General features: G+C 45.3%; 1 protein-coding gene, 1 long non-coding RNA gene and 1 pseudogene across 23 annotated transcripts in view; 2 read left to right on the top strand and 1 right to left on the bottom strand.

The window, feature by feature from the left end:
* LOC127490308 (uncharacterized) overlaps positions 1–14,466 on the bottom strand; it is a 73,528-nt gene extending 59,062 nt beyond the window's left edge. For 2 of the 4 annotated variants that reach the window (XR_011386527.1, XR_011386529.1), the window contains exon 1: positions 14,156–14,466. This is a non-coding gene — a long non-coding RNA (uncharacterized lncRNA). The remainder of the gene's footprint in view (positions 1–14,155) is intronic. The other 2 variants (XR_011386528.1, XR_011386530.1) reach the window with 1 other exon arrangement.
* LOC100353085 (histone-binding protein RBBP4 pseudogene) lies at positions 2,370–4,259 on the top strand (annotated as a pseudogene).
* Positions 14,467–14,568: 102 nt separating the features above from the next.
* Positions 14,569–15,040, top strand: part of ALMS1 (ALMS1 centrosome and basal body associated protein) — a 175,718-nt gene continuing 175,246 nt past the window's right edge. For 18 of the 19 annotated variants that reach the window (XM_070068938.1, XM_070068936.1, XM_070068924.1 and 15 more), the window contains exon 1: positions 14,569–15,020. In XM_070068938.1, coding sequence (XP_069925039.1) covers positions 14,703–15,020 — 318 coding nt within the window. In that variant the 5' untranslated portion in view covers positions 14,569–14,702. The remainder of the gene's footprint in view (positions 15,021–15,040) is intronic. The other variant, XM_070068929.1, reaches the window with a different exon arrangement.

The following is a 15,040-nucleotide window of genomic DNA, read 5'->3' as shown; positions in this document are numbered from 1 at the left end:
TCAAGCTATTAACCTGTGACATGGTACAATACTCAAGAGGACCAGTGTGTTAAGATCCCCTTGTATCATGGATAGACAGAAATTTTGTACTTATAGGAAATAACAGCTTATTGCAGATTCCATATTGTCCTCACTGGTTCGTCATATACTAAATTTATTATATCTATTTGCAAGTCTATACACACACATATATATGTGAATATATAAAATAAAATTTCTCCTCATTTAGGCTATGTATTAACTTTTATATTTTTTTCTGATCATAAAAGCATTATAACAATGAGACTATTAATGGATTAGCTTAGCCATCAGTAGAAATGCTTCATCCTAAGGGAGAGTGTCACCAGGAGTCAACTGCAAGTTATAATCAGCTTCTCCTCTGCCCACTCAGGCTCCTGGAGATGCACTTCACTTTGTACTTACCTAATAGCCTCAGCAGCCAGCTAGGAGAGGAAATTAGAAGTTCCCTAGAAGGCAGTAATCTATAGCAGTTCCAGTGAAACCAATTTTATCACAATGTTCTATTCAGAATCTTTTCATCAGTCAATTCAATCCAATCTCCATTCATTTCATTCAACAATATTTATCAAGTAACTCCTTACATAGCAGAGACTGTTTTAGGCACCATGTTTACAGTAGTACAGAAAACAGACAAAATCCCTTCTCTCCTGGAGCCTGCATTCTAGTGCTGGGGTGGGAGACAGATAAACGATGACAACAAACAAATGAATGTTAGGTGATGGTTAAGTGCTACGAAGCAAAATGAAGCACAGTTTTCAGGGACAGCCTGTTTGGGAATGTGAGCAGAGAGTCTGGAAGTATGATTTAGGCAGTGAGGATAACAGGTACAAGGGCCCTGAGGTGGGAGTATGCTTTGTATGTTGAGGCACGGCAAGGAGGCCAGCATGACTGGAGTAGGGTAAGCAAAGAGAAGGTGAGAATTTAGATCTGGAGGCATCCAAGTGGGAGCCAGATCATGTAGGTTCAAAAAGTTCATGGAAATGTACATTATGCAGAAACTATGCTTGGATTTCAAAAAAAATTATTTTAAAAAATGTATTAATTCATTTGAAAGAGTTAGTGAGAGAGCGAGAGACAGAGAGAGAGAGAGAGAGCAAGAGAGCCAGAGAGTGAGAGTGAGCTTTTATCCTCTGGTTCATTCCGCAAATAGCCACAACAACTAGGGCTGGGTGAGGCCATAAGCCTGGAGCCCAGAACTCTATCTGGTTCTCCAACGTGGGTGGCAGGAGCCCAAACATTTGAACTATCTTCTGCTACCTTTGCAGATGCATTAACAGGAAGCTGGACTGGAAGTGGAGCAGCCAGGACTCGAATTGGTGCTCATATGGGATGCTGGCCTCATATTAGTGGTTCAACCTGCTGCACCACAATACCAGTCTCCTCAAAAGTTTGTGCACCAAGATAAATTTCTCTTTTAATTCTATTTTCCCCCAAACTTTCAGAAGTACCCTCAGAGTATGCAGGGAGAGTGGCACCGGATTCACCTTATAATTCAGATATTAATCTATCCTAGGAGTCCTTAATATTCACAGGGGAGACCTATTTCAGGAACTCACTTGCATAGTCACATCTTGGCTAATTAAAAATGTTATAGCTGGGGCCATGTGGGCACCAGTTTGAGTCCTGGTTGCTCCACTTCTGATCTAGCTCCTTGCTAATGCACCTGGGAAAGCAGCAGAAGGTGGCCCAAGTGCTTGGACCTCTGCACCCATGTTGGAGACCTAGAAGAAGCTCCTTGCTCCTGGCTTCTGGCTTCAGCCTGGCCCAAGCCTGGCTCTTTTGGCCATCTTGGGAGTGAACCAGCGATAAAAGATCTGTCTCTCCTTCTCTCTCTCTCTGTAACTCTGCCTTTCAAATAAATAAATGAATCTTTTTAAAAAATGCTATAGTCGGCTGGTGCCGCTGCTCACTAGGCTAATCCTCCGCCTTGCGGCGCTGGCACACCAGGTTCTAGTCCCGGTCGGGGCGCTGGATTCTGTCCCGGTTGCCCCTCTTCCAGGCCAGCTCTCTGCTGTGGCCAGGGAGCGCAGTGGAGGATGGCCCAAGTGCTTGGGCCCTGCACCCCATGGGAGACCAGGAGAAGTACCTGGCTCCTGCCATCGGATCAGCGCGGTGCACCGGCTGCAGCGCGCCAGCCGCAGCAGCCATTGGAGGGTGAACCAACGGTAAAAGGAAGACCTTTCTCTCTGTCTCTCTCTCTCACTGTCCACTCTGCCTGTCAAAAAAAAAAAAAAAAAAAAAAAAGCTATAGTCGAATAGAGGCCACATGCGCAGAAAGAGCACCCTCAGCCTCCCCGCCCCTCCCGCAACGCTGGACCCCGGGATTCCCCCCGGCACATTCGCCCGCCATGGCCGACAAGGAAGCAGCCTTTGACGACGTGGTGGAAGAGCATGTGATCAACGAGGAGTACAAAATATAGAAAAAGAACACCCCTTTTCTGTATGACTTGGTGATGACCCACGCCCTGGAGTGGTCCAGCCTAACTGCACAGTGGCTTCCAGATGTAACCAGACCAGAAGGACAAGATTTCAGCATTCATCGACTTGTCCTGGGGACACATACGTCGGATGAAGAAAACCACCTTGTGATAGCCAGTGTGCAGCTCCCTAATGATGATGCGCAGTTTGATGCCTCACATTACGACAGTGAGAAAGGAGAATTTGGAGGTTTTGGATCAGTTGGTGGAAAAATTGAAATAGAAATAAAGATCAGCCATGAAGGAGAAGTAAACAGAGCTCGTTATATGCCCCAGAACCCTTGCATCATTGCAACAAAGACTCCATCCAGTGACATTCTTGTCTTCCACTATAGGAAGCATCCTTCTAAGCCAGACCCTTCTGGAGAGTGCAACTCAGATTTACGTCTCCGTGGACATCAGAAGGAAGACTATGGACTTTCTTGGAACCCAAATCTCAGTGGGCACTTACTTAGTGCTTCTGATGACCACACCATCTGCCTGTGGGACATCAGTGCTGTTCCAAAGGAAGGAAAAGTGGTGGATGCGAAAACCATCTTTACGGGGCATACAGTGGTAGTAGAAGATGTTACCTGGCATCTTCTCCATGAATCTCTGTTTGGGTCGGTTGCTGATGATCAGACACTTATGATTTGGGATACTTGTTCAAACAATACTTCCAAGCCAAGCCACTCAGTTGATGCTCACACTGCTGAAGTGAACTGCCTGTCTTTCAATCCATATAGTGAGTTCATTCTTGCCACAGGATCGGCTGACAAGACTGTTGCCTTGTGGGATTTGAGAAATCTGAAACTGAAGTTGCATTCCTTTGAATCACATAAAGATGAAATATTCCAGGTTCAGTGGTCACCTCACAATGAGACTATTTTGGCTTCTAGTGGTACTGATCGCCGACTGAATGTCTGGGATTTAAGTAAAATTGGAGAGGAACAATCCCCAGAAGATGCAGAAGATGGGCCACCAGCGTAGTTGTTTATTCATGGTGGTCACACTGCTAAGATATCTGACTTTTCCTGGAATCCCAGTAAACCTTGGGTGATTTGTTCGGTGTCAGAAGACAATATCATGCAAGTATGGTAGATGGCAGAGAACATTTACAATGATGAAGATCCTGAAGGAAGTATGGATCCAGAAGGACAAGGCTCCTAGACGTATCTGCACTTCTTGTGACTTTAAGCTCCCCGTTTTTTCCTCTCAACCCTGAGATTGACTTAACACTGGTTTTGAGACACACAGACTTTGTTCTGCTATCCCTCTGTAGTAGGTACCACCGACAATGCTATTAGCCCAAGCAGTGGGCAGTTTTCTAATGTTAACTGCAGAACTTGATTCAGCAAAGCCACAAACTTAATACTTAAACTTTCTTCAGGAATTTTCTAGTAACAAACCCAGGTCTAAAGTAGCCACAGAGGGGAATATTGTGTGTGATTTTTTTTTTCTTCTTACACTATATCCCCGAGTTTTTCAGATTCATTTAATGGTAGAGCAAGGAATAGAGCCAACTGAGGTAGGTGTCTGAGCCATGAAGTTTAAATAATGCAAGTTGGCATTTTTATTCAGGAAATAGGGGAGATTCAAGTCATAGGTTCCTACTCTGAAATCTTCACACCTGACTTTCCAGGATGCACATTTTCCTACATAAACCAGTTTCCTGGTTTCTTCAGTTAAGTTGAAATTACATGTTCCTCTTTCTCCATATATTTTTGCTCATTAGTGTATTTCTTGAGCTGTTTTCATGTTATTCCTTTCCTTTCTGTGAAATGGTTTTGTGTTTTTTTTTTTTTTTAAACTTGGGACCACCAAGTTGTAAAGATGTATGTTTTTACCTGACAGTTGTACCACAGGTAGGCTGTCAAGTTGAAAAGAGTGAATCGATAGCTTGTATTTTTGTTTTGTTTTGTTTTTCTTGACAGGCAGAGTGGACAGTGAGAGAGAGAGACAGAGAGAAAGGTCTTCCTTTGCCGTTGGTTCACCCCCCAATGGCCGCCGCGGCTGGCACACTGCGGCCGGCGCACCACGCTGATCCGATGGCAGGAGCCAGGTGCTTCTCCTGGTCTCCCATGGGGTGCAGGGCCCAAGCACTTGGGCCATCCTTCACTGCACTCCCTGGCCACAGCAGAGAGCTGGCCTGGAAGAGGGGCAACCGGGACAGAATCCGGCGCCCCGACCGGGACTAGAACCTGGTGTGCTGGCGCCGCAAGGCGGAGGATTAGCCTAGTGAGCCATGGTGCCGGCCTGTATTTGTTTTTAAATTTAAATTAATCCTTGATAAAAGTGGCTTTTTTTTTTTTTTGGAGTTAGTCCTTGACCACTAGTTTAATACCATCTCCACTTTGCAGGCCCTGTACTCTCCATGACTAACTATGTAAGTGCTTATAATGGAATAAATTGCTTTTCTACATAAAAAAATGCTATAGTCATACTTTGGGCCTTTAAGAGATTTTTATTTATTTGAGAGGTAGAGAGAGACAGACAGACAGAAGAGTGTATGCTTTCATCTACTGCAACAGCTGGGACTGGGTCAACCAGCAAGTCAATCCAAATCTCCCATGTGGGTGGTAGGGGCCCTTATACTCTCCTTCCTTGGGTCTGTATTAGTAGGAAGCTGGAGTTAGGAGTTGGAACTGAGATTTGAATGAAGGCACTCGGATATGGGATGTGGGCATTTTAACCAGTGTCTTAACCACCAGGTTAAATGCCCATCCCGGTCTTTTTAAACCCCAATAGTTTATTCTTTGTTCAAAAATCTCCTATTTCTCCATTCACACCATCATGCCATCTGTTTACCTTTGTACTCTACAAGTGCACCTCCAAAACTGACAGCTGCATCCCCGGGCTCTACCCCTTTCCCATGAGGCTTAAGCCCCTCCCAATGGATCAGTGAAAGGTTTTGGTTTCAAGCAACAGAAAGGGACTCTGGCTAACTTCAGATGAAAAGGAATCTATTAGAAGGATAGTGTGGGGCTCCTATAACCAACAGGAAATCTGGAAACCATACGTGGAAAAACAGTAGTATGTGTTAGATTTATCATTCAGTTATTATTTATTCTTTCTCCTCCATCTACCTCCATAGGAAAAATCAGGTGTTGGATTTTCCAGTGTGTTTTCTTTGGCCACTGAAGTGTGGGAGGAAGTGATTGTGTGCCTGAGGCCTTAAGTGGCATTTGTGTTTCCACTTACTGCTAAGAGCTTCTGACCTCCGTCATTCCCTGTGTAATCTCCTAGTCTCAGAAGACAGACTTGTGAAGTCTAGAGCCCCCAAGTGATGCCTGTGTTGCTGGTCCCCAGACTGTGCTTTCAACAGCAAGGTTATGAACCGCTTCTGCTTCGCCCTGTAACAGAGTCACAGGCAGGCACATCCAAAAGGCTGAATGTTGGCCATGTGTCTGCCTGGTTAGGTGAGAGGTAGAAAGAAGACTTTTCTGTAGCAGGTAGAGGAGTATTGTATCCCACTAGTGATATACAGTAGGGAGTGAGAAGAACAGTCGGAATCTGGCCTATCAAAATATGACAAAATGTCTACTCCCTATCCTGCAGTAAATCACTTTAACCCCTCTCTTGTACCTGGTTCTTCAATTATTGCACTTGTCCATAATCCTTCATCTTGGATCAATCTTTTGGCTACTTTCACCACTTCTACAAAATTTATTCCATAATTTAATGCATATTTTTTGAGTTCTCATAATATGCCAGATATCAGGGATAAATTGTAGAAATGAGTGAAAAAAACCGATGCCCTCATGTGGCTTACTTTTTAATAAAAAATACAAGACTTAAGCAAGAAAATAAACAGAATGAATCCAGAATATTACATATGCTGTGAAGAAGCTGGAGGCAGCTTACCTTGGATAAGTTAGGCTGAAATCTAAACTATGAGCCAAGAGAACACCTGTAAGAAAGACGGTCAAGGCCCAGGGACTAAGTCCAAAGGCCTGAAGCAAGGAAGGTCTTGGCTTTCAAAGTCAGAAAAGAGGCCACTGAGATGAGGGTTATTGAGCAAGGAGGAGAGAAGTGCTGGATTAGGGTTGAGGAGGCGACAAGGGTCAAGCACAAGGAATATGCTATGGAATTTGCATTTCATTCTGATCATCATAGGGAGCACTGGGGGATGTTTAAGTGAAAGCAGAAGATGGATTAATATATTACTTTGAAAGATCACTTAGGCCACTAAGTGGAGAATGGATTCTAAGTGCAAGAGAGGAAGCCAGGAGACCAATGAGGAAGCAGGCAGTGGTCCAGCTGAGAGATGTCTACAGCCTGAATGAGGGGGTGGTAGTAGAGACAGAAGTGAGGGCATATTTCATATATCTTTGGCAGGTTAATGGAATGAAGAGTCACATACTTGTCTAGATGGTGCCCTACTGGTTGATGGTACCTGACTATCTCAGGTGTACCTTCACTGATTCATCAGCATTTCCACACTTTCCCTAATCTTAGCAAGCCTTCTACTCTACCTGCTGAGTGTCCTTGATATTTTATAAAGTAAATAAAGAGATGGTGCTCAACTTTTATTTTGTGTCAGCATCACTTGGGGGTGGTATGTGTGCTACTTTAAATATCAGATTCCTACACTTCAACCCAGACTTCTCAAATCTTATTCTCTGGGTGGTGGAAGCTGGGATTCTTCAAAAATATTCACCATGAGGAGCAGGTGTTTTGGCCTAGAGGTTAAGATGTCCTAGTCCTATATTGAAGTGCCTGGGTTTGATACCCGGCTACTGACTCCAGCTTCTTGCTAATGAGAATCCTGAGAGGCAGTGGTGAAGGCTTCAGTGATTGGGATCCTGCCATCCACGTGGGAGACCTGAATTGAGCTCCTGCCATTGCAGGCGTTTGGGGAGTGAACCAGTGGATGGGGTCCTCTCTCTCTCTCTCTCTCTCATAAATAAAAATTAAAAAGAATATACACGGGGGCTGGCACTATGGCATAGCAGGTAACAGTTGCCACCTGCAGTGCTGGCATCTCATATGAGTGCTGGTTTGGGTCCCAGCTGCTCCACTTCTGATCCAGCTTTCTGCTAGTGTGCCTGGGAAAGCAGTGGAAGAGGGCCCAAGTGCTTGGTCTCCTGCACCCATATGGGAGACCTGGAAGAAGCTCCTGGCCCCTGGCTTCGATCTAACCCAGCCGTGGCCATTGTGGCCATTTGGGGAGCGAGTCACTGGATGGACGATCTCTCTAACTCTCTCTCCTCTCCTAAACTCTTCTTTTTAAATTAATATATAAAAAATCTTTTTTTAAAAAGAGAATATACACAGCAGGTAATTCTGATGAAGATGGATTTTGATAAGCATGAATAGAAACAAGGAAATTTGAATTCAGTCAGGTTTTTGCTCTCATCATCTGTTTATTCAGAAATAAAGAAGAAGAGGGAGAGGCTGGGGTTGTGGCACAGCAGGTTAAGCTATGGTTGAGCAGCAGTTTGGGTCCCAGCTGCTCCACTTCTGATCCAGCTCCCTAATGTGCCTAGGAAGGGAGCAGAGGGTGGCCTGAGTGCTTGGGGGATTTGGATGAAGTTCCATACTCCTGTCTTTGACCTGGCCCAGGCACGGCTGTTGTGACCATTTGGGGGAGTGAACCAGTGGATGGAAGATACCTCTGAATTTCTATGCTGTTGTGACCATTTGGGGGAGTGAACCAGTGGATGGAAGATACCTCTGAATTTCTATCTGTCTCTCCCTCTTTCTCTGTAACTCTTTCAAATAAATTTGAAAATTTTTAAAAAGGAGAAGAAAACTTAAAGAGGAGGCGGCAGAGGAGGAGAGAGAAGGTAGTGGTGATAACCATGGATGTAGCAGGGGGAAAAGAGTGCATAATGCCTTCATTGTTCCTTCTTTCCTTGCATGTTGGCTCCTAGATGAGGGGAGAGCTGTATCACCAGTGGAGCAGGTCTAGTCTGAGTAGTCCATTGAGACTGTGGAAACATTAGACGTGGGACAGTAGGAATTTGTTCCACTTTGTGCTATGTGACTTTGAGTATTTTTTGTACTCATTTAGGTGCAGTCCTGCTAAAGAGAGTGATATCCAGGAACTTGAACAATGAGTGTTAGCCATGGGACTCTGTTAAAAATTTATAGGCAGATCCCATCCTCCCTATGGGTCTTCACCCATCTGTTGTTTTCCATATTCTGGGCCCCTACATTGACAGGTAGCTATTAAAGATAATGGTAATTAATTCTCTCTGAGCACACCACAAGCCCCTAGTCTATGTTTAACATTTTAAATTAGAATCCTTTGCCATAATCTTAGGCAGCATTCAAGGTAAACCTATTATCTATTGATGTTTTTATCTATATACAACATTTGCAAAGCACTCTTGACCCAGAGCTGGAATCAGCATAGTGTATTATACTAGTAAAATTGTATATATGGGGTGGTGGTTTCTAATGTCTATAAAACTTGTCTCTACTATATATTTTTCTGTATGATCTCAAATATGTCTAAGGTAGCTCTGATGCAAGATGAAGTTGAAGAAAACGAAGGTATACACCACTCTCCCTGATGATTTCTGTTCTTACATTAAGTGCATCTTGTCTAATCTCTGCCTTCCCAGAGAAACAGGAATGCCTACATCTCAATTTATGCAAAAACTAAACTGCTTAGAAGATAACAATAGGGAAACACATGGAGAGTGCAAGGAATAACAAGAGTGTGAATGACAAGGCACAGGTGGCCAGGTTGCTCCACCCTCTCTGAGAACAAGAATCCTCAACCCTTGTCCTGTCTCCTTTGGCAGGTCCATCTTAACATCTGCTGCTACTACTATTAGAAGGAAGTATCAAAAGGGGCCCTTGGTTGACCATAGAGACTGGTACCAGGAGGCAGCTTCCTACTTCCTAGCACAGTGCCTGGAGCCTAAAACTCACTCAGTTATCTTCTGATTCGGAAGTACAGTGCTTCAGAGAGGACACCAGAACTCTGGTAAATGGCAATGCACCCCACTCATGTATATCTAAAATTGACATAGAGCTTACGTAGTTGCTTCCTTTAGTTCAGTGTATCAATGCTCTCCAGTCAAAGATCACTAAGAACACAAATTATGTTCATCTTCTTTTGTTGTACAAGGGAAACACACACAGTGGGACATTGTGGGGTATCTCACTAAGAATATGGTTTTAGGAATTATGGGAATTGGGCTCATGTTAGGCATTTTTTGGGGGAAGGTTTGGAGAAGCAGGGTTTTGATCTGAACTGGATGCTGTCAACATGAAGGGGTAATTATATTGTTAAACATCTTAATGAATCTTATCTAGAGGTGGGAAGAATACAGGGATGCTAGAGTTATAATGGATAAAAGCAGTGTCACTCAAATTAGTTGGAAGAAGGGGATGTTTGGTATGGTCATATTCTGCACAGTAATGTTCTTGTCTGTGCATAGTCAAGATTAAGCAGTGGTCATGTTTTGTCACACATCACAATCACAGAGTGACCTTGTGTGTTTTTGGCATTCTGGGAGATTGTTATGCTCAACAGGAGACTGATGGTTTAGCTGTGAATTCCAGGTTTATTAGTCAGCTTTTCATCACTATGACAAATACCTGAGAAGAATTACTTGGGAAGGAAAGAGATTTATTTCCACTTATATTTTTGGAAGTTCAAAGTCCAAGACTGGGCAGCCCCACTGGTCTGGCATCTGATGAGGGTGGTGGATGTTAAAACAAGGCAGAAGAAAGGTCACATGGTAAGCTAGGAAGCAGACAGAGGCAGGGAGCATGCTCATCTATGTCTATGTGGTCTCACCAAAGCCACCATGATTGGATCATGTGCACTCCACCCCAGAAACTAATCCAATCTCATCACTTCCCAAAGCCTCTACCTTCAGACACCATAATGGATAAAGCCTCTTCCCTATAAGTACCATCAATCTACTACTTTGGGACTTAAACATCTGCATGAGTTGGGAGACAAATCTTGTTCAAACCATAGCCCCAGGCCAACTTCTAACAACACCGAATCTTAGCTTTTAGGGGCAGACCAGTTCCCAGATGCTACAGGTTTATTTTCTCAGTCCTCTTCCCTTCCCAACCCCTCACCTTTTTTTTTTTTTTTTTTTTTGGTTGACAGCAAAATCAGTCACAGGACATTATTCTTTGATGTTCAGAGTTTCCTACTGCTGAGTGTACACTGATCTGGAGAACAGTCTATAGTTGGACTAGGGTTAATCCCACCCTCTGTTGTAGGATGAATTATTGAATTACATATGATATGACAATGGCTGTATAGAAACATGCAGGACTCTGGCCAGGATACACTAACTAACTGCAAAAAAACAATTGCTAGCAATAAAATGATCATCCATCTTTATAATAAGTCCTGAACTAGAAGTTCAGATTATAGAATGCTGGCAATGAAAATATTCCCCAGAATCCAGTTTTTAGGAGATCCAGGTGATTTTTTTTTTTTAAAACCTATTCATGCTCTGCTGGCTCTGTAGTATGTAAGTATAGCAATGAGTGTTGCTAAACACAAACTCCCCTTGGCCAGTTAAGTGGAAATCAAGGATCCTCTGTGAAAACTCTGGCTAATGAATTAAAAGGTAGCTGATTGGTTGTAACAGAAGCTGTGTTATTTATGAGGTCTGCTAAGATCAGAGACAAGTTTTGGATTTTTTTTTTTGAGTTCTATTATCTTTATTGTGGAGATTTCATTTTCATAATACCCGTGAAGAGTTAATTTGTTATCCTTCCTGAGAGTTCTCTTAAGTAGTCCGGAACTCTGGACTTGTCTCATTTTGTTGGTTTCTGGATTTTTTTTTTTTTTTTTTTAGAGAAACATGACCCACTGGAGGAGTGGTGATTTTAAGCACTGGAGGGTCTCTAACAGTTAAGTTACATACACAGGATAAGTTAGTATGTGGGAGGAGGGTGTAAGACTCATGTTCAAGTAAATAAGTGGTACTTGGTACTTTAGCATGGTACAGACTATGTTGAGAGTATCACTTAGTATATAGGGAACAAGCCAAAGTTCTTACTCTCAACTTAGGGGATGTTTTACATGGAATTAAAGAGGTTTCTTTCTTTATTTTATTTTTTTGACAGGCAGAGTGGACAGTGAGAGAGAGAGAGAGAGAGAGAAAGGTCTTCCTTTGCCGTTGGTTCACCCCCAATGGCCGCTGCAGCTGGCGCGCTGTGCTGATCCGAAGCCAGGAGCCAGGTGCTTTTCCTGGTCTCCCATGGGGTGCAGGGCCCAAGCACTTGGGCCATCCTCCACTGCACTTCCGGGCCACAGCAGAGAGCTGGCCTGGAAGAGGGGCAACCGGGTCAGAATCCGGTGCCCCGACCGTGACTAGAACCTGGGGTGACTAGAACATGGGGTGCCTGCGCTGCAGGCAGAGGATTAGCCTATTGAGCCGCGGCGCCGGCCATTAAAGAGGTTTCTACAAAGACTGCTGGACTATTTCTGAAGAGAACCAACAGCACCATAGCAGAGAGAGTCCCAATAATAGTTTCCATTCTTGAAGAACTGAGTTTTTCTGATCATGTTGTAATGACCTCAGAGAGACATTTTGTTTAAGTGTGAGTCAAGGTCCAACATTTTAAAAACTGAAGTTTGGGATTAATTATGTGAGAGAAGCTTAAGGACCAGAAGTGAACCATAGAAGGAAATCTACCTTACGATGTCTGTACATTTTGTCAACTGTTAAATTAAGAGCAATAACTATGGTTTGAGAAAAATACATCAGTGTCCTTTCTCTTAGGTAGCAGAAGAGTATTGGGACTCAAAAGTAAAGGGCCGGCCAGCACCAGCTAATCCTCTGCCTGCGGCGCCAGCACCCCAGGTTCTAGTCCCAGTTGGGGCGCCGGATTCTGTCCCGGTTGCCCCTCTTCTAGTCCAGCTCTCTGCTGTAGCCCAGGAAGGCAGTGGAGGATGGCCCAAGCACTTGGGCCCTGCACCCGCATGGGAGACCAGGAGGAATCACCTGGCTCCTGGCTTTGGATCGGTGCAGCGCGCCAGCCGTAGCGGCCATTGGAGGGTGAACCAACGGAAAGGAAGAACTTTCTCTCTGTCTCTCTCTCTTTCTCTCTCACTGTCTAACTCTGCCTGTCGGAAAAAAAAAAAAAAAAAAAGTAAAGGGCCAGCACTGTGGCATAGTAGGTTAACCCGCTTTCTGAAGTGCCAGCATCCCATATGGGTGCTGGTTTGAGTCCCAGCTGTTCCACTTCCAATCCGGCTTTCTGCTATGGCCTGGGAAAACAGTAGAAGATAGCCCAAGTCCTTGGGCCTCTGCACCTGTGTGGGAAACCTGGAAAAAACTACTGGTTCCTGGCTTTGGCTGGCCCAGCTCCAGCCTTGCAGCCATTTGGGGAGTGAACAAGCAGGTGGAAGACCTCTCTCTCTCTGTTTTTCCTCTGTCTATAACTCCTTCAAATAAATAAATAAATCCTTTAAAAAAAGTGATAGGATGAATTAAGGGATACAATAATGAGAAATGCTTTTGCTAGTTAATAAAAAGTATGTCAAAGTACAAGAATTGGCAAGATTAGTGGTAGGGTAAAAAGATATTGCGCAATCAGAAAATTCATCACAGGCAAATGTCTGCCCATGTCTGCATTTGAAAACTTATGGAGATTTTTCTAAGAATCATCAGTTTGAGGTCTTCCAATGGAATGGATGTCCTCCCCCTCACTCCTCCATCCCATGTGTAATTCTATCTTCCTATTTGTCAATTAAAACACTCTGTTTCCAAGGATGCAATTGCTTCATCCTGGACCTGAGGAAGAAGACATCATGTGGACCATATGGAGGTACCACAAAATTCCCAAGTGGCTCCACCTATGTGGAGGCACCCACCACAACCTACTTCATAAAAGAGGCCAGCAACCAGGGAGAGCTCTTTCTCTTTTGCTGGAGATGTGGGTTGGAGGGGGCTGTCAGGGGGCCCTCTCTGCTTCCCCTCCCCCACCCCTTTTCTTGTTGGGCCAATCTGCCCACTCATGATGCCCCCACTCTTTGTGGGGCGACCCATGTTCACATGAGGGTTTGCCTTCTCAATTTTTTTTAATGATTTATTTATTTGAAAGGCAAATTACAGAGAAGTAGAGGCAGAGAGAGAGAGGAAGAGAGGTCTTCCATCCACTGGTTCACTCCCCAGATTGCCATAATGGCTGGAAGCTGTGCTGATCCGAAACCAGGAGCCAGGAGCTTCTTCTGGGTCTCCCACGTGGGTGCAGGAGTCCAAGGACCTGGGCCATCTTCCACTGCTTTCCCAGGCTGTTCCAGAGAGCTGGATTGGAAGTGGAGCAGCTGGGACTTGAACCAGTGCCCATATGGGATGCTGGCACTGCAGGCAGTGCCTTTATCCACTATGCCACAGTGCCAGACCCTGCCTTCTCACCTTTAGGATAAAATTTACCTTATATATGACAACACCAAGAATGTTTAACTTTGTGCCTGACAAGAGCCTATAATAAAAATAAATATGCCCCCCCCCCCACATCGTTATCCGCTGATCGGTCTGGGCCTTGGCAATTATACATTAGTAGAAGCCCTAAGATGACACAGGGAGGCAGACACTAGCATGAGACGCTGGGTAAATTATTTTTCTGAGCCTCAGATTCATGCTTGCCTCACAGAACTGTACTATAATCAACACATAATTATCACCAAGTCCTTCACATTGGCTATTTCCTTCAATTATCATAAGCATCTAGGTACTCACACTTACACGGCTGTAAATGGTGACGCCAGGACTCAAACTCCGGTATATATGAGACAGCGTCCAACACCTCCTGACATTTTCCCTTGGTAAATTCGAGGTAAGTTCACCTTACAGTCATATAGTAATCAGTAAAACTTTAGACATTAGAATTTGGTTTGCTTCTGGTGATTTGGTCCTGGGTTCGGAACTCTCCTCTGTGCCAGAGCAAAAATCCCGGCTAAATTCTCCCGGTGTGGGGCTCTCTGCGCCGGGAGAGGAGCCCAGGCCGGGTTTATTGTGAGCTTACAGAACCGTAAGGTCCCAGCGCGTGACGAGGGCCGTGCAGCAGTGTCGCCTCTCAGGGACCACACCCCCACCCCGGGTCTTCCCGCCCTCCCCGGCGGGGCGTCCCTAGCAACGCGCGCGCTCTCTCCCAGCCCCGCCCCTCCCGGGGCGGTGGCGGCCTTTGCGCCTGCGCGAGGCCTCAACCGCCAGTCACCTCTCTTCCCCCCTCCCTTTCCCCTCCCCTCTCCTCCTCCTCCTCTGCTGCCTAGAACGAGACTTCAACATGGAGCCCGAGGACCTGCCTTGGCCAGGCGAGCTGGAGGAGGAGGAGGAGGAGGAGGCAGCGGCGGCGGCGGCGGCGGCGGAGCCTGAAGAGACAGCGAACTTGGATGAGATCGTGGTGGTCGAGGAGGTGGAGGAAGAGACCAGGCCAGAGTTGAACTCCGACTTCAACTACGAGTACCAGCGTCGGGAGAGCACTGACGACGATGAGGAGGACGATGAGGCTAAGGCCTGGCTGCAGGCGCACCCGGGCGGGACGCTGCCCCCGCCGCCGCCCCCGAGGTACCGCTACTCGGAGGGAGAGCGTGCCTCCCTGGAGGTGAGCACTGGCGGGCCGAG

Source organism: Oryctolagus cuniculus, chromosome 2, assembly GCF_964237555.1.
Source record: "Oryctolagus cuniculus chromosome 2, mOryCun1.1, whole genome shotgun sequence".
Taxonomy (NCBI): Eukaryota; Metazoa; Chordata; class Mammalia; order Lagomorpha; family Leporidae; genus Oryctolagus; species Oryctolagus cuniculus.
This window is presented reverse-complemented; position numbering and strand designations above follow the sequence as displayed.